Here is a 20,119-nt window from a genome sequence, read left to right on the forward strand (position 1 = left end):
CATGAACAATAACTGTGTACTGTAGTCTTCTTCATGGGTAAATAAGGCATCCCCCTGAAAATAAGCCCTAGAGCATATTTTGGCCTTCCAAAAAAAATAAGACAGCGTCTTATCATCGGGGAAACAGGGTAGTTCCTGTTTAGCAGACTATACTTTCACCTTTGCACAATTGTGTTCTGCTTTATTCTCCTTTTTTGACGGGAATTGTGGCCACTACCCATTCTGCTATTGCTTAACGATCTATGCTTTCTAGCTCTACTTTAAAGCTGATATCATCCTGCCCAGCAAAATGCTTAAGTTTTTGTAGGAAAATGTGCCTCTTTTTAAAGATCTAACTGTTAGGTGCTTCAAAGCCTTCTATAGAACCAAGTTCTCACTGGTTGGCCCTTGACTCTATCATTTACTTAGTCAAACCATAGGTGACAAGTAGAAATCCCTTAAAAGACATCCTACCACTTCCCTAGCTGACCCCTTAAATACAAAACCCATAAAGCCAATGGGTGTATTTACCCTACTTGTGATAGCCAGTTATAGGCTTCCTTGCTTATTTTTTGCATAGGTCTTATGTCACTATGTAGGGGCACTTTGTGTTAAAGCGCTGCACTGGAAAATCCTTGTGTAAAAGCATTTAATCCATATGGCCTTTAAGGAATGTCTCTTTGGAGAAACTTTTTTTCTCTTCTTCCTTAATCACCTCCTTAAGGCTCCCTATAAGTTATCTTCCATACCACCAACATGGTCTAGCACGCAGACTGCCAAATCCTCAAGCAAGCTTTACTCTGCATGAATGTGTATCCCCCACTTACCAGGGTGGGGAAGATATTTTTTCTAAATTTTACGGACATTTGGACAACTTTTCATATGATACCTGGGCTCAGAACTTGGTATACTTGGGGTCCAAATTTGAGTTTTGTTCTCAATTTTTTCTTTCTCACCACAAGTTAGGAGGACCTCTACGGAGCCCCTTTGAGTTTTATTTTATTTTAAGTGTTATTTGCCTTGTTTTTGTTGCAGGATTCCAATTCCATTCTTAAACCATTCCTGTACCCATTTCAAAACTTTGAATGTCCTTATTTGAGCTCAGAAATACCACGTGGCTTTTACTCCAGGAGTTTCTCCATGAAACATAATTAAGTTGTGATTTATTCTTCCTACAGATAAACATGGGACCTTCAGTTTTTTGAAAATTGCTCCCAAGGATGAACCAGATTTGTGTTCTTTATACTTGTTTACTTGACACTTGTTTATACCTAAAACCGCCTTTCTCAATGGTTTTAACATGGAGAAACCCTTGAAATAACTTTATAGTCTTCGCCAAAACCCCTGCTATATTTACTATAGCAACAGCTTTCATTGCATTAGCATGGTTGTCTGTGGGAAGAGTGTCATCCTTGCGGATTGCCAAAAAGATCATTGGGGGTCAGTTAAACTGACTTGAAAGTCACAAATTGCTTATTGCTCAAGAACCCCATCAACCTTTGTAAGAACCCTGGGGTTTCACAGAACCTTGGTTAAGAAACACTGGCGTAAAGTCTTAAAGTAATAATTTGAAATTTTCCAATTTTTTAAAGAACCAGTTACCAAAACGTTTATAAAATTGCGTCCCACTGCAATTGTGATGTTGTCAATGAAAAAAAATGAACAAATCTGTTGGATTGACAACAATTGAACATAGCTGAATGAATTGAGCTGGAAAGATTTTACCCTAGCCAAAGTGACTTCAACTTTATATTGAGATTTTATTTTTAATTTTTTTGTGGATATGGAGTTTTGCAAAAAATAAAATATGAATGTTTAAAAGTAATTGCCATTTTTTTCACACCCCTGTCGCCATTTCTTGTAAATGACTTAAAAGTAAAAAAAGGAAGTAAACCTCTATGGGAGGTAACCTAAAGACAGACGTACTGACTGGCCTTTTCTGCCTGATTAGCCATTTAGGCTATGTACAGCATTCGTTCATCTTTCATCGTTTGTCCTTGGAAACGATCATGAAAGATCTAGCATGTGTATGCAGCCTTAGTCTTCTAAATCAGAATTTTCACATGTGTTTTTGCATTATGTTGGCTTTTTAAATGGTTTAAAGGTAAAATTAAGTTTAGAGTTATTTAAAGCTGACCAGGCTTGTGAAAACATGGTTACCCAATTATTGATTTTTTACAGTGAGGGAAGCTGAGGTAAAGTGAGGTAATGAATAAAATTTCTTTCTATCGCTAGGTCCTCCTCAAGATTTCTTACTTTTCTAGTCTTTATTTTTCTTATTATTCAATTTTGAATTTGTTGTATTTCATGTGCAAATAAAATTATTTAATATGTTTACCCAGATTGCTGAGGACAACTGGTTACTTAATTACAGCAATGGAGAGCAGCTGCACGAACTTTTATTGACCAAATATATTGACGAACTAAATGCTGAGAACAGTGCAGAAATGTTGGAAGCTGTTTTGCTGATGTTAATGCTAAAGATTTTCATCAAAAGTTTAAGACGTCCAAAATCTTTTCCAAGAGGTAAGAACGTAAACAATAAGTGGATGCGTTTCGCCCTTAGGCTTTTTCAGGGTAGAGACCGTGACTGAGCTACATGTTAAGAAAAATATTTATAAGTAGTCTAGTAGTACTAAATATAGGTTATTTTACAATCACATAGTTATTTAGCATCATTTAAACACAGTTACTTAACATTTAGAGTGAATTCATTCTTCATATATTGGCTTTCGTCAAGCATAACCTATAAATTAACTAAAGCGATATATTGAATATTGTGAGTAAATCAGGTGTCGGTTGTGGTTAGTAGTAGTGTATTGTATAGTGTAGGGCAGAGTTATATTTGAGAGGTCCATGGGATATTAGACAGTATTTTTTTGGTGTTATAGTAAACTGTGTCTTAGCCATGTTGAAAGGTCAAAAAGAAGGGCAAGGGTTATTTCAATGTAGCATTAGTGAATTAACCTAAAAAATAAAGCAGGAAATAAGATTTTTTTTAAAATTCTAGGAATATTGGCAAGTCGATAATCAATTTTCTAAAGCAGTAATGGCATTGGTATAATTATAAATAGTACTTACTCAACGCTTGCGTGTGTAGGATTGCAGAGGGCTTAACAGAGATAAAGAAGAAATATATTATGAGAGAGATGAATGGTTTGGAAGAATGAAATAGCAGAATTTGGATGCATAAAAAATGGATATGAGAGAGATTTTGTAATAGTGTTGTGGAGACACGTGTTATAATTGGTAGGATGTTGATAATCTGTGAAGCCCGCCCTAGGAATATAATTCTTATGTCATATTTGGGAATAGATACATTGATAGATCAAATGGAGCATCTATGGTTGCAACAGAGAAAATATTATTCAATCACACAATAAAAAGGGATATATAGTCAGTAATTGTCACCATTAGATATATTGTAGTATTAACCATATGTGAAGTATAAAATACATATTATTTAGAATTTAGGAAATCTTTTAATGGGAACCAATGTGGAACAATAGGTTTAGAATTCAAATGCTAGTTCCTGACAGGAAAAGTACATTTTTTTGCCAACCCTGGAAAATTGTAATGTCAGAATGACTGTGGTCCAAAGACAGGGTTTTTTGGCAACAGTTTTTTTGTATACTCAACAAAAATCATTAATACATTCTCATGGGTATAAAATGGCAAACAAAATGACAACAATACAGATTTGTAAGGTACTTCCTCATCCTTTGAGGTTAATTACCCAAATCTTTTCATAAAACATCTACAATAGAATTGGAAGGGTATTTTCTCCTTTTTAGAGGTTATGTACCTCCTATGCTAGACACAGATCAACTACTTAAAGTGCATAGAACATATAGCATGTGAGTATTTCTTATGTTGAAGCTTTGTTAACCCGAAGCGTTTCGCCCAATCTAGGCTTCCTCAGGGGTGATGCTATGTATGTTGATGTTCAAAGCACTGTTTCTTGAAAACATCTGAATGTTAAATAAATGTTACAATAGTATATTGGTATTTATTTTATTTTATTATTTTATTTTCTATCTTTAGTTTTTAAATTACTTTCATTGTGATATGTTATCTAAGGTTTTTTCTCTTGTGTGTATGTATAATATATATTTATTTATTTTTTATTAGGTATCCTATGGTGGAATCCTGAGACAGTTGACATTGAGAGCCGTAAATACCTGCAAGTTCTTTTTGGTCTTTTTGATGTAATTGTTTGGGGTGCCAGTGATGGAATACATGTTGCCAACTTTAGAACACTCCTGGGGCTTTTCTTTAAGGTGAAGATTTAGTTGTCTCGAGTAAAAATGTGCATGTTTGTGGTTGTACTTTGGGGATGGGTGCCAGACGATTGAGGTAATTGTGGTCTTGTGGAAAACATAACCTGGAGTGTGCAGTGTAGGGAGGCATGCAAAAACCTCTTTACCCAGGCATAAAAAAAAAAAAAGTAAAAGGGGCATTTTTTTCAAGGACTCCCAAGGTGCACCGTTTTGGACAGAAGACAACTGTTTTGCAATTAGCAATTCCTCCCACTGTTTCTTGTTTCCCCATCCAAATTGTTTCTTTGCATTAACCTAGCTAAAAACAGTTACAACAATGCTTACAGTTGTAGCAAACACAAGCACATTGTAAATACAGAGCAAATACACCAGCATGGTGGCTCAGAGGTAAATGCTCTGGCCTTTGCAGTGCTGGTTCCCAGGTTTGAATCTCGGCCAAGACACTACCTACATAGAGTTTGCAGGTTCTCCCCATGTTGGCGTGGGTTTCTCCTGGGTACTCTGGTTTCCTCCCACATTCCAAAAACATGCAGTTAGGGTTAATTGGCTTCCCCCCAAAATTGACCTTAGACTCTATTAAAGACATATATATGACTATGGTAGGGACATTACATTGTGAGCCCCTTTGAGGGACAGCAAGTGACGTGACTATGGACTTTGTACAGCGCTTTTTAATATGATGGCACTATATAAATACTGTGTAATATTAATAATCCATCTATACTTTTAGTTGCACATGATCATTTGCATTTATTTATGCAAGAGTTTTTTCTGCATTTAAAGGTTTTAATTACACACCCTATGAGGTTGTACCATTCTTACTTATGATATCTGCATGTGTCTTTGAGACTTTGTGGCATAGTAATTAAAGCATGTTTTGTGGCATGAAGGACTATGCTCATTTTTGCTGTTGATACAATGGCTTCAGAAAGTAATGAGGCCCCCTTCATTTTTTTTCCAATTTTGTTTGCAGCATGATGTGACAATTGTTTAAAAGTTTGTTTTTTCTAACATGTTAGACAATACTTTTTTTTATTAAAACGAAAAAAAATGAAATATCACATTTACATAAATATTCAGGTCCTCTACTTAGTACTGCCTTTTGTAGCAATTACAGCCTTGGATTTTTTTGGGTATGATTTTTTTTTTTTTTTGTAGCCTTTTTTTGTGCAGAAACAGCTGTGTTCAAGAGAACTGTGCTATCTACAATGCACAAGCTTTAAAATCATCCTCTCAGTACCTTATTCCAATCAATCCTCAGGTTGAGATGTGGACTTTGACAGGCTATTGCAACACTTCATATATTTTAGCCAAGCTTTAGCGGTTGACCTCACATTTGCCTCTAGAGTACTTTGGTTTACGCAGGAGTTAATGGTCCACTCAATGATTGCAAGGTGCCAAGGGCTGTATAGCTACAAAAAAGCCCAAGTGGTCACCTCCAACCCCAAAGTGATGCTGTGCATTATGGGCAAACATTTCTTGACCTTGGAAATTTTGTCTTGCCTGCCCAAAGGACATTGTTCCAGAAGTCTTAGGTTTTCAAAGTCACATCTAAACAAGTCCTGGTCCCATGGTAATGTTGGAGAGAGGGGGCTTAATCCTGGCATCTCCTCTGAAGAAATCATATGCTTATCCCATCTTTTTTTTTATACTGCCATGAACTTTAACCCACCTAAAAAAAAAATTAAGAGAAGTGGGTATTTTCTTTACAGTCGAGGCAAACTACATTTTATCAACATTTTGCCTTATCTCTGTATTGTATTACATATCAAATTTTATATGTTAATCTTTTTTTTATTTTTATTTATTTTTTTTATTCTGATATTTTGTGTATTATATACCTGGTAAATGTTTTCATGTCCTTTAGACTTGTCTGTGCAACACTGACCCGTGGTTAGACTTGGGTGTGCAACACTGACCCGTGGGAGTAGCAGATCTGTCACTCCTGGGGGTAAATCATGTACCAAGCTTAGTAGTCAGTGGTAGTGTGAAACTCGAGGAAAAAAAATAGTGCCTCATTGATAATCAGTGAAAGGAATTTTGTCTTTGTGAAAAAGAAATAGTTTAAATAGTAGGGGGAATAGTGCTCACCATTAATGTCAGCGAGAGGAATTATGCCTGATTATTGGAGTCAATGAGAGCAATAACACTTCTTCCTTAGCGTTGGTGGAATTGTATTCCATTGTTTGCATCACAGGGAGGAATACTTCCCTCCCTAAAGTGATGGTTAAAGTGTGTTAAGGAGGTAGAGTTTTGGGAGCACTGCAGTAAAGGTTTATATCACTTTAAAATGTCTCTACAATGTTCTAGCACTATGAGTTGCTCCCTAGTTTAAGGTATGTATTTAATGTTTTCTTTGTGATGGCAGGAACACTTGAAGGATCCAGCTGAACGATTTGGCTTCCTTTCACTAATGTGGACATACTGCTACAGCCTCACATGTTCTCTTGGCTGCATGGTGAATGCAGTGCTACAAACTCAAGCACTTTACATTGGTCAGAGCTTACTTGCTTCTGAGACCACAGCAAACAAAAAACAGTTAACATTGATCTTTTGTCCAGGTAAGTTGGGTCTTTGGGTTATATATTTAAAGCTGTACTTCCTTTAAAGTTGTTGCACCTCCCTAAAATTGTTAATGTTATTTATCCAGTTTACTAGCAAAGTATGTACACGTACATTACAAATACATACATGGCCTGGTACCATTTAGAGGGTATAAAAGGGGAACCCAATCTCTAGAGAGTCCAGGTCTCCTATTCTACTACAACCAGTATTATAAATCATTGTCTTAAAGAGGAACCTAACCCAAAAGTGCATAAAAAAAAAAAATCCACTTACCTTCAGTCCCGCAGGGCAGTCTGATCCATCCAGAGTTCTTCTCCATCGGGTCCCGAGTCGTCCCGGCATCTGTCTGCGAGCCGGGGCACTGCCATCTTCGTCTCTTCTTCTAGGTCCTTCCTCCTATGTCACCCAACCCGACGTGAGATCGGGTGACATAGGTTGGAAAAAAAACCAATCCCCACTGCGCATGTATGAGATCGCCAGATTTTTTTTACCCATGAAAAGGCTCCTGCGCATTGCTGGAAACTGAAAAAGGTTACAAAACCAAAAGACCTCTAAAGGGTTATAAGTGTAAACATGGAGGAAATTTAAAACCATTGTTACCCTTCCCAGAAGTGGTTGACCAACACAGATAACTCCAATTGCAAGGCATGTAATAGTCAGAGGTTACAGAAGTTTTGCACATTTTTTTTCCTTTTTCTATCTTTGGTTATATTCCTTTTAATTTTCATATGATGAAGGTGATCCTTCATTTTTTTAATTTTTGAAATGCTTTTTTCTTATGCTTTATGGCTTTTTTTGATTATAGCTGTGAGCCACATTGGGTTTAACTTTTTAGCCTCTTAAACTTATTACCCATTGGAAAATATTTTGCAGTGTGTTTGGAACAGACTTGAAACATCCAATTTCTGTTCTGTGTTCAATGCTAGTGCTTTTTATGTTTCCTTTTAAGGGCAACCCCTTATAGCCTGTGGTCTTTTGATATTCACAAAGGTAAAGTAGTGCACCCCATACAGTTTAAGACTTAAGAAATAATGAGAGCTATAACGGCAGTCAATGGCTGTGGCTATTTCAAATACAGCCACACATAAAAACATAGCCTTCTATGCCACTTAACTAAGGTCTTAATATAAGCTTACTGCTGGTGACTTTTTTAATGATTAGTGGATCATCTGCAGCTACAAAGGCATTCACTCAAGCCTTTTCCTCTTTACTGACTGTTCTTCATTTTTGTTTTGTTTTTCTAATAAACCTAACATAGTTGAAATCATATGAATAAAACTTCAGCTGGTTTATTTAAACCTATTTTTGTAGTCTTTAGGCAACTACTTAAATGATGGCCTGGATGGCTTCATGTGACTTGCCTCCTACTTTAGCTTTCATTAAAGAGGTTAAAACCTAATTACTGTGGGTACACCAGCACATCCAAAAGACAACAAAACTCTGGCGTATCAGCTCAGCATGAACACCCTTCAGCCTATTTTGGTGCACAATCCAGCAGGATAAAGTATGTGGCTGTGGGCACACTGTCCCATGAATAATCTCTTGACAAGCACCTCATTAAGTACAAAGAGTTACATATTAGGCTTTACTCTCCGTGGATTCACTTCATAGATCGGGAGTCAACAGCCTCCTGACTGTTAAAAATTAAGTGTATATGGTGTTAGTCTAAGCTAGGAGTCTCATGGAACATTATGCTTCAACAGAACCACTTAGCAAGGTTGGTAGTCCCATATTAAATTATTACCATCAAGCACCCCAGGTTGCTCCTATGGCAAATCTGCATGCTACATCTGAACTACACTGAGGGGGCTTCCTAAATATTTGTAATATTCACCTAGTTTAAGTTTACGCTTTTGTTGCTACCATATTTGTTGATGCCACCTAACAAATGGTTAGCGATAAACTTGTTTGAGATTGGGAAGACTAAATCCCCCTCTTGCTCGGCACTATCCTCAGAGTGGCTGCCTTCACCACAGACAGTTCTGTTGATTCAGTCTGCTTTCACTAACAGTGGGGAGAAGAAACAAAGGGATATCAGGTCCCTCCACCTTAATTGGCAAATGTACAGTGCTTTCGCTGGCTTCCCCCCACCCTTTTTTATATTTTTAAGAAAAAAAAAGTTTTGCTTTATTGTGTATTGCACTGTGTTTCCAAACCATTTCTTTTTTGTCAGTTATTTGTATTTGTCCTTTCAGTGGTGGTATCCTTACTGATCAATTTAACTAGTCCAGTAAAAGAGGTACGCAAAGCTGCCATGGCTTGTCTGAATGTGCTTAGTATTATAAAGGATTCCCCACTGTCCCCAGTCATACAGGGTGTGCTTGAAAAAACAGAAGAGATTGTTGCAGACTCTGCTTATGTGTCGCAGGTAAATAGTTTTTTTTTTTTTTTTTTTTCGCTTTTCTTTTTACAAATACACATTATTTAGAACTCATTATTGGTATCAGTGTTTTCAGGTTTTTAATCCTATTTTTTTCTCTTTTTTTTTTACCTTGACTATACAGATTCTAGGCAATTTGTTTACTAATGCGTATACTTCAGGCTCTTCTAAAGCTGAACACAAGCTCTCAGACACATTGCACCAACTTTTACATATCCTGCAAACACCGGGCTGTCCCTCTTATGTTGGTAAAGTCTTGCTTGTGGCGTTACGTGATGTAAATTCTGAGGTGTGTATTAACAATAGGAGGGAACTATTACCTTGGTTTTGTTAAATTTATTGAGATAAACTGTTTGCAAGAATACTTGCAGCAAACCATGGGAAAAGTTCTAACCTTTGTAAAGTTAAACCAAATTCCTTATTTATTAGGGTTCATTAATGTTGTCAATGTCCACCTAGATGTTAAGTGTCTTAAGCTGCGTACACACTTCCAATTTTTGTCGTTGGAAAGGATCTTTCACGATCCTTTCCAACGACAAGGGAGTGCACGATGCATGAACGGTGCTGTACATACAGCACCGTTCATGCTCTATGGAGAGGGGAGGGGGAGAGCGACGGAGCGGCACCCTGCTGCGCGCTCTCCCCTTCCCTTTCATTAGGATCGGCTGTCGTCCATCGTCCGTGGATCCGGCAGGTCGGTCATCCGGACGATGGACGACACCGACTGTACACACGGCAGATTTTCGCCCGATAATTGGCCGATGCCGATTATCGGGCGATAAAAATCTGACGTGTGTACGTAGCTTTACACTGTCTTGCTAGTGAATGATTATCTAGATAGGAAAACTGCTATTCACTGTAGTTAACTGACTAAAAACTTAGTACTGTTTCTGCTGCAGCTCTCATTTTAAAAAATAAGTGCTTCTCCACATCACATATGTGTATGTTTAGTGAACTTTAAAACACTATCAGTTTATTTTGTGCTTTACGTTTACTGTATGTTTGCTCTACATTCACTTCTTGTCCTAAAAACACCACAGGAAGTGATTGGATATCTCAACAAATTAGTGCAATATTATTCTGACAAGGATTTCATTACTCATGTATCTTACCTGACACTGTGAACAGTTTTGGATATATATGCACCTATTGACTATCTATTTTTTGTTGAGACACAATCACAGACATAGGCAGTAATATTGTTTGACTTTGTCTTTGTTTTAGGATGTTCTCATTCAGCTTTTGCCAGTTTTGGAGAGATTGTTGGAGAAAGTAACGGAAACCACCATTCAGGATCACATAGATGAGGCACTTTTGCTTCAACTAATCCTAGGAAAATTTAACAAGGATTCAGCTTCCCTTTTATCCAAGAACCAGCAATGCCTAGATATACTTATACAAGTTCTGAAAACTCCCCAGACTATCAACTGTGTGATACCTTCCCTCCAAATTGTTGCACTGGGCCAAGTATGTGTAATGTGTGCTCTTTAGTGCCATTTATAAAAACCCAATATTCTAATAATCAGGGCTTGGTTATTCTTCCCATGCCTGTTATGTTGAGTCTGTTTTTTCTATACTTGCATTTTGTCCAGTTAGTCTATTTATAATTTCACTCTTCTATATTAATATTATCTTTTTGTAGATCAATAAAGAATTCTTTGCTGCTATAGATGATGGATGTGTTCAGCAGAAACTGCTTGGTGTTATGTTTGACTTACTAGTAGATAACAAAAACTCTCGGGTTTCCCAAGTTGTCACCAGTGTTTTTAAATCCGTAAGTACATTTTTATCTATGTTGTACAGTGTATTAACACTGCACAATTTTTTTTTGTTAAAGTATTTTTTGGGACCCTTAGAAACTTTGTCATACACTTTGTATACTCGCGCATTATATGAACATTATGACAGTCTAACCTTGAAAAGTGACCTCCTTCTAACATTCTCCAAGTCGTTTACTGGGTTTGGAGGCTTGGACCACTTGATTGGCTGAGTCCAGGTATTGCCTCCACAGTGTACATACAGAAAAATATGCCAATATTTAGGTAGAAGCACCCGGGTAAGAATAATTCTCTTCTGTCACAATCTACCTTTTGGCACCTTTTTTGAGCCAATGTGCATATGTACCAAGCTAACGTACAGTATTTACGACAAACTGGCTTTTTTGCACTCCAGGATATTTTAGAATAACCAAGGACCCGCACATATATACTCTTATGCATTCTGTGTTGCTTTGTCCCCAAATATATATTTTTTTTTTGTAGTGTTACGTGTTCTGAATTGTATTTTTAAAAATCCATATATATTTTTTTCTGTGTAAAGTATTTATTCCCAGATATATTACAATGGCTTTAGAAAGTATTCAGAACCCTTTCACTTCTTTCAATTTTGCTGCAGCTTAATGCTACAGTTGTTTAATTTTTTTTTTCATTAATCTGTACTCTGTGCAGCATAATGACAAAGTGAAAACAGAATTTTAGACATGTTTATTAAAAAGAAAAACTTAAAATGGCACACCTACATAAGTGTTCAGACTTTTGATTTAGTACTTAGTTGAAGCAGCTTTGGTTGCAATTACAGCATTCAGTCTTTTTAGGTATGATGCAACAAGCTTCGCACACCTGGATTTGGGGGATTTTCTGCAATTATTTGCAAATCCTCTCAGGTTCAACCAGGTTGAATTGGGGTTGTCTGTTTACAGCCATTTTCAGGTCTCTCCAGAGATGTTGGATAAGGTTCATGTCAGGGCTGTAGCTGGGCCACTCTAGGACATTCACAGAGTTGTCCCCAAGTCACTCCTGTGTTGTCTTCCCTGTTTGCCTTGGTCATTGTCATATTGGTCCTTTGGCCCAGTCTGAAGTCCTGAGCACTGTGTAATATGTTTTCACTGAGATTATCTTTGTACTTTGCTCCATACAGTTTGCCTTCAACCCTGATGGGTCTCTGCTGCTGAAAAACACCCCCACAGCACCACCGCCATTCATCAATGTTGGGAAGGTGCCTGGTTACCCTATGTTAAAATGTTTTATAATGACACCAAACCATTCAATCTTCATTTCACCAGACTAGTGAATCTTGTTGCTCAGTCTGGGCGTCCTTCAGGTGCCTTTTTTACACTTCCTAGCAGACTTCTGTGTGATTTGTACTGAGGAGAGGATCCCATCTAGACACTGTGCCGTAAAGCCCAGATCAGTGGAGGACTGCAGTTATGGTTGTCCTTCTGGATCTTGGTTCCATCTCCACACAGGACATCTGAAGCTCAGTCAGAAAGACCATCCGGTTTTTGGTCAGCCCTCTCACCTAAACTCCTCTTCCTTAAGTACTCAGTTTGGCCAGACGATCAGCTGTTGGAAAAGGCCGGATTGTGCCAAACTTCTTACATTCGTGGAGGCTACTGTGCTCCTGGGACTGTCAGGGCAGTGGAGGCATCTGAGCTAAATTTCCAATGTTGCAAAAGGTCTAAAATACTTATGTAAATTGGAAATTTCAGTTTTACAATCATGTCTAAAATTACATTTTCGTTTTGTCATTATGCGATAATTAGTGTATATTAATGAGCAGGAAAAAAATTAAATGATTGTAGCATCAGACTGCAATATAACACAATTGACAAAAGTGAAAGGGGTCTGTATATTTTCTGAAGCCACTGTACATATTCATTTTTACATGACTAGATAAATTAGTAAAATATGTTAATAACATATTGTATGTACTTGTAATACTATTTAAGAGAAAATTCTCCTTCTATATAGATCTCCATAAATGCTGGACACATAAGTTCAGAACTTGAACCCTATGGAAGAGACAAAGGACAAAGGACAAAAGACATGTCAACTGTGCGTCAAACAAGGAGGTCTAAAATCCGGGTTCTTCAAAAGTAATGTGCAGTTTACTATGCTACATTTCACTTCAGTGGTAGTTCTGTGTTTACAGTGTGTGTGTTATAGATTGTCTTTAGTGATTGTCTTGTGTTTGATCTTAATAATGGTCCAAATGTGTGTTAGTCAAGTCATTCAGGATGTTCGATTACAGCAAAAAAAAATGACAATTTACTTCAGATGATTTTTCCTAACTATTACCCTCCACCTACAACTAGTTGTTTACACTTAGGTAAATATCTTTAACTGTACAGCTACTACTATTATTACCCTATGCCAGACTTCTGTGCAAGTTGCCACCTACTGTCATGAGGTATGACAATAGGTACTGAACAAACCAAACAGGTTCCATGTATCATTAATTATAATGTCAAGTGTTTTGATATTTACTAGAGCACTGTTACTCTAAGAATAGTTATCATGAGGCTTACACTCTGAGGTCCTGAGTAACCTGTTCAGTAAACTGGACAAGCTGGGATCCTCTGGTGAAAGCATTAGATAGTCTGGTGGCTTGGCATCTATTATCCCTTTAACTTTATAATCTGCACTAATAACTAAACTAATATAAGAAATGCAAAAGCTTGAGGAGAGATTAGCTGCACTGAATCTTTTCTCCCTTGAGAAGAGACATTTAGGGCGGGGATATGATTACCCTGTATAAATATATAAATGGTTAAAGAGAACTCTCTTCCCAATTATTCACTTTAAGGTCATTACAAAGGACAATGGGATACAAGCCATCTGGAGGAAAAGAAATGTAATCTCTATATAAGGAGGGAATTCTTTCTTATATAGGGGAATGTGGAATAGGCTCCTGCAGGAGGTTATTTCAGCAAGCACTATAGATTGCCTTAAGAAAAAGCTGGATGATTTTCTAAAAGCACATAATTTAACTGGATAAAAAAAGTTTTAAAGTAAAGACAACAGACTGTTTATTAGGGAACATTTATTTGCCTCATGGGATCAGGAAGAAATTTTTTGCCCGCTGTTGAAGAAAATTGTACCAGGGTTTTTTTTTCCTTCCTCTTGATCAGCTAAGTCTATAGGGTTATCTGGGATATGTTTATTTCCCTAGTGGTTGAACTTTATGGACTTATGCCATTTTTCAACCTAACTTTATTGGTCTGAGGTGCCACAGGCAGATTGATACTGGTCCAAGGGCCAATTTACCATTTTGCTCAGTCACTGACCTAAATGACATGGCGTAGACTTCCTTTCCTATTTGGGGCCCTGAAGTTTATTTTAGGACTATCCGTAAACATTTAAAGCACACTTAATCTGGTGTGACTCTAAGGGTTTTCACCCCCAATTTTCTTCATAAGGCAATTTCTCTTTACTTTCTGCATTGTAAAACCTTTGTTGCAATGGGCTGACTAGCTAATCTTGAGGGAAAAAAAAAACCCTAAACCTTCACAACCCCTAAAGATGGCACGGATGGCTTTGTTTTAATGCCTATTTACTGTTAAGAATATGTAAACAGTGTATCGTATTAGCCTATAATTGGAGGATAGGCGCAATCAACCACTTTAAAGGACCCTGGACATAAGATGATCCAGAATAAAAATTTGAATTAGGCTTTAAGTGTTTATCCCCTACTCTTCACAGTTCCTTTACCACAATGACTGTCATTCCCGATCTGTCAAAATGTCAGCTGGGGTTTTTTTTATGGCTGGAGCTTTAAAAGTGTGTAAAATTCAGTTTTTTATTTTAAAAGAAATGACCACCTTAAATTTCTTAACTTTCCCCAGGTTATATGTGGACAATCTTCTCTTTACAGTAGGCTTGCCAGTGAACACAATTTGCCAGTGCTGGTCATAGAGATTTTCATATTTCCGTCTGATAATACATAAATCGGCTTAATACATAACAATTACAAAAACTTCTTCATTCCCCAAATGTTAAGTGTGATACACAATTTTAAAAAAAGGAAAGCAAACTTAGGCTAATATTTAATAATTTCTCACACGCAACAGTTTTAGTAATAATTTCCAATAACCGTACCGAGCAGTCAAGTAAGGAGTGTCAGTCAAAGCAGTCAAAGGGTAAGCTATCAGCTTAATAAACCTCAAGGAGGAACAGAGTAGGTATATTTAAAAAAAAAAAAAAAAGAATTGAATAATTGATTTTTCTACATGCTGGCCTAGAAAGCCAATGGCTGTCACACAGGAAGAAGAAAATGTGAACTGGCCCAGGACCACGATTATACTAGAGCTGTTACAACACAAGAAGAAACTGAAGGAACCACAGTTATTAATTCACACCTTATTTGACCTACTCTCCAGGTATGCTTCTAAAATGGTCTAATTGAGATTTATTTTTTGTTTGTGTTTTTTTGCACAAAAAACATTTCCTGATTTCTTTGACTTTAGGTGCCTACAGTCTTCAAATCTTAAGCAAGAGAACTTTGAGTATACCAAACAATTAATCCTCAGCTGCCTGCACAACATCTGTCAAAAAGCATTATCTGATAATCAGAAGAATGCAAAAGGTAGCATGCTTAACTCTCTTACTGTTGAAAATTCTTACTAAAATTCTCAATTATATATTATGACTATTAAGGTAGCCACTGGGTATTTGTGTGTACTCAACTGGCAGATATGTTCTTACTAAAACTTATTTTATAGATATTCTGGATGAAGAAAAGTTTAATGTGGAGCTTATTGTCCAATGTGTGAGGACTTCTGAGATGCCCCAAACCCATCATCAAGCTTTACTACTTCTAGGAACCGCTGCTGAAATTTTCCCAGTAAGAAATGATTAAATGGATCATCCTATTACTCACATTGAACTTGAATGAAGTAAATCCAAGCAACTTTCTGTTTCAGAGCAGTCATATTTGCATGTTCCAAATTAATGAATATGTCTTCAAAGAAAAAAAAACGTATTAGTTGTTGTCTTGTTAGCAACATGGGGTCTAGTGATTGTCAGTATATTGATTTTTTGTGAACTAAGCTTAAACAAATAAATTGCATTGATTACTATATTACAACACTAGATGTTATTACACACTTTTCAAAACATGGGACACTAAATGGGGTCAAAGGGCACTGAATAGTTGATGTATAACATGGAGATGATGGAAATGGTGCATACTATGGGGGCGAGTAGTACAAAGTTGGAACAAAGTATGGGGAAGGCTGGAATATACCTATGGGTCAGACAACTGGGAACACAAAAGTTGTGTGTTGCTCCACCCAATTTCTGACCACCCAGATACACCTTCATTCTACCTGCCAAAAAAAAAAAAAATATGGAAAATCTGGGGAGAATACTGTATTTGTATGTACTTTACTATAGTATGCTATGATATCTTTTTTTAAAAAGGAAATTCTACATATACTTTCTGAGCCCTCTGCCTAAACCACCTACCCTTTTTAGGGAACAATGTACTCCAAAACAATATGAATTTTTCTTACCTTTTATCAAATGTTTCCTTCAGTGCTGCCTAAGAAGCTGCCTTATGCTTTCTCAGCATATGATACTAGTTGTTTTTTTTATAGGAAAAAGTACTACACAACATCATGCCTATCTTCACATTCATGGGTGCCAATGTCATGCGCTTAGATGACCGCTACAGTTTTCAAGTTATCAGTAAGACTGTACAGACTGTGATTCCCTCACTTATACAGGTATGAGCACAAGAAAATATAAAGGTAAAAATAATTGCAGTGGTAAAATGAGTTTGATTTCCTACTGTTTTGAAATTGTAATAGTAATCTTTAAATTGGATTGTTTTTTATTTAAAAGGCAGAGGAGCAATCATGTGAGGAGACCAGAGATGATGTGGAAAAAGTGGTTGGAAAAATTATACATGTGTTTGTGGATGCCCTTCCTTATGTTGCAGAACACAGGCGTTTGCCTATTCTTTCACAGCTCCTAGACATTGTAGGGGCTGGGCGCTTTCTTTGGGTACTGCTTGTTTTTTTCTTTGAGCAGCATGTGTCCAAATCTGTGGAAAACAATAAAGAGAAGGTAAGCAATGCACATTTTAATATTGAATGCTCCAATCAATTTATATATGTATTGAATGTTAACCAGAATTATAACTAACAACCTTTTTTTTAAATTTGTCCTGCCGGGGTAGCTTTCCTCTAAATATATATCTACTTTGCAAGCAATTAAATACTCGTAAAGCAGTACTGTCATTATCGTACCTCACAGAGCCTGTGCAGAGAGTAAATATGCCATAATGTGCACATTTTCTGTACATTCTTGCTTACCAACCACAATGGACACTTAGTTATACTTAACAAAAACAACTGACAAAAGATTAACAGAATATAGTTTTTTGACAAAACAAAGGTACATGTGACAATTTACAAAGACAGCCAATGACAATCTGCAACTCATGCATGATGCATCAAAGAAATCACTGCTTAAATTCAATTAATAATTTAGGAGAAAATTACCTAATGTTACAACCTCAATGATATACAGGCTGAACCCATATGATTATTTTCCTTAAAAGTAAATGTTTTAAGAACAACACATGATTGTATTCTTCCACATTCATTTTATTGGCATTTCATAGTTACATAGTAGGTTAGGTTGAAAAAAGACACTTCAAGTTCAACCACTAGGGAAATAAACATACCCCAGATATAAAACCCTATAAGACATAGTTGGTCCAGAGGAAGGCAAAAAAACCCTGGTACAATTTGCTTCAACGGGAAAACAATTCCTTCCTGATTCCATGAGGCATTTGAATGTTCCCTGGATCAACAGTCACTGTTGTTTTTACTTTAATGCCTTAATACCCAGTTATATTCTGTGCTTCTAGAAAAACATCCAGCTTTCTCTTAAAGAAATCTATAGTAGTTGCTGAAACTACTTCCTGAGGGAGCTGATTCCACATTTTCACAGACCCTACAGTGAAGAATCCCTTCCTTATCCAGAGCTTAGCACTGCGTTTGAAAAATCTTGAAGCATGATCACTGACATAATGCTATAACGGGGATAACGGCGGTCTATGGCACATTATTTCCCCAAGACAAAAAACTTTTCTACATGAAACAATGGGAAGCTGATCTAGTGGTAATTAGAGTGCTCAGGTCTGGCAAGAGTTGTCGATTTCTATGTCAAAAGTATCCCTCAATACATCACCTATTGAGGCTAACCATAACGAGTTGATGCAGTGGTATTTGGTTCCGGTCAGAATTCATAAACTAAATGCAAATATTTCCCCGTTATGGCTATAGAAGCTGCAGTTAGATGGGAACCCTGTACCATGCTTGGTGGCACTACCCTCGAGTCCAGAGATTCTGGATTTGAATTTATAATCTCATATTTAGTTACACAAATTAATCACCCAAAACGAGTGGAAAAGCCTTATTTTCGCAGCTAGAGGAAGTTCCAAGACGGTCTATCAGACTGGTTAAATACATTCTGCTAGCAGCCCACATCACAATTGCATGTTATTGGAAAGCTTTTAATATTCCTCTTGATTTTACTAAACATAAAATTAGTTGGATAATGAATAATGATATATTGACATGTACCCTTAAGAACAACCTAAATAAGTTTTGTAAGACATGGGACCCGTGGATTAAATTTGGCATCGTGAAAACTCTAGTTGGTTTCGCCAAATAACTCCTCTCCCCCCCCCCCTTTTATCCCATGGTTCCCTCAAATGTTTTTTTCTTTGTTTCCCTTATGTTTAATACCCCACCCCTGGTTACTTAAGATAATTCAGATATAAAGTAGAATGGTTCTGGTATAATAACTTTTGATTAAACCTTTTGTATAGATAGCAAAGAATAGTTATTAGTTCTAGAGTTTTATTTGAATATGGAAATCTAGGCTAGTTTGGACAGTTAAGAATTTATAATTATTTTTAATGACCCCTTATACTATGTTCCCTTTCCCTTGTTGTTTATTTTACCAATGTTTGTAATTTATATTTGGAAAACTTTTAAACTTTTTTTGGAAAAAAAAATGAAAACCTGTGTATAGAAACCCTAAGCCCAGAGTTGACACATAGGGGAAAGCAAAAACAACAATAAAGCATAGTTAAATTTTGCTCCAACAGGAAAATTAGAGGCCTTGAACTCTTTAAGCCATTTGCAAACCGCAGATGAGCCTTTACAGGGCAGTTAAAACCATCTATCAGTGAGACTAAGGCTATGTACACACTTCAGATGATTCTCGTTCGATAATCATCTCAGGACTGACATCAGACGGGAATCCTACATACGTACAGCACTTTTCGTTCATGGATTCATCTTGTTGGATCTACGAACCATAAACAACAAATTATTGTAATGAAAATGAGGGGGAGAGTGCAGCGTCATTCTCCCCCTCCCCTCTCTATAGAGCAATATGGCGCTGTATGTACAGTGCTCGTTCATGCATCGAGCAGTGTTTTTTCATTAGAAAGGATCGTGATCCTTTCCAACGACAATTATTGCTCAAATGTATGCATCCTAAGTTTGGTCTAGATACATACAAAAAATGGTGTTTTTTCTGTTTTTAGGCTTGTCACCAGAGATAACAGTTATGATGATAATGATAATGTTAATGATCATGTAGATTCTTCCACTTTTGGCCAATTTTACGCTGATTTCTATGCACACAAAAGGGGGTAGCCTACAGAAAAGAGCTGCTGCATAGCCCAGTCCAGACTCCTAGAGACAGGCCATATTGCTCTAGAGCAGTGGTCACCAACCGGTAGTCCGAGAGAAAATTTTAGTGGCCCGCGGCTCTGGCCGGTGCACCCCCGAGCGGGATCAAAAGAAGCACCACACTGAGGGGTCGCACCGGCCAGAGCCGCGGACCATGTCCCCCGTAGAGATCCCTGGCTCGGGACTAGGCGGGCTGTGTCCCTGGACACAACCCGCCCACTCTCCCATCCCAGGCTCAGATCTGGGTTTATGGCGTCACTATGAGGGAGGTTTCTCCACCTTTAGGTGACACACAGCTCCCTGCGCATGCCCAGTCAGGAGCTGGTGATTTTAGTGGTCCACGGGACCAAAAAGGTTGGCGACCACTGCTCTAGAGGATATCTGTGTCTTCAATTGAAGGGTGTGGAAAAAAGAATACAG

At 37.3% G+C, this 20,119-nt stretch overlaps 1 protein-coding gene across 2 annotated transcripts in view; it reads left to right on the top strand.

Moving 5' to 3' along the window:
* Positions 1 to 20,119, top strand: part of HEATR1 (HEAT repeat containing 1) — a 147,183-nt gene that overhangs the window by 55,930 nt on the left and 71,134 nt on the right. For both annotated transcript variants that reach the window (XM_072409179.1, XM_072409180.1), the window contains exons 18-30: positions 2,322 to 2,505; positions 4,111 to 4,259; positions 6,628 to 6,820; positions 9,020 to 9,192; positions 9,329 to 9,493; positions 10,429 to 10,671; positions 10,847 to 10,978; positions 12,954 to 13,078; positions 15,224 to 15,361; positions 15,449 to 15,567; positions 15,704 to 15,825; positions 16,580 to 16,708; positions 16,827 to 17,051. In XM_072409179.1, coding sequence (XP_072265280.1) covers positions 2,322 to 2,505; positions 4,111 to 4,259; positions 6,628 to 6,820; positions 9,020 to 9,192; positions 9,329 to 9,493; positions 10,429 to 10,671; positions 10,847 to 10,978; positions 12,954 to 13,078; positions 15,224 to 15,361; positions 15,449 to 15,567; positions 15,704 to 15,825; positions 16,580 to 16,708; positions 16,827 to 17,051 — 2,097 coding nt within the window. The remainder of the gene's footprint in view (positions 1 to 2,321; positions 2,506 to 4,110; positions 4,260 to 6,627; positions 6,821 to 9,019; positions 9,193 to 9,328; positions 9,494 to 10,428; positions 10,672 to 10,846; positions 10,979 to 12,953; positions 13,079 to 15,223; positions 15,362 to 15,448; positions 15,568 to 15,703; positions 15,826 to 16,579; positions 16,709 to 16,826; positions 17,052 to 20,119) is intronic.

Source organism: Pyxicephalus adspersus, chromosome 4 (genome assembly GCF_032062135.1).
Source record: "Pyxicephalus adspersus chromosome 4, UCB_Pads_2.0, whole genome shotgun sequence".
Lineage (NCBI taxonomy): Eukaryota > Metazoa > Chordata > Amphibia > Anura > Pyxicephalidae > Pyxicephalus > Pyxicephalus adspersus.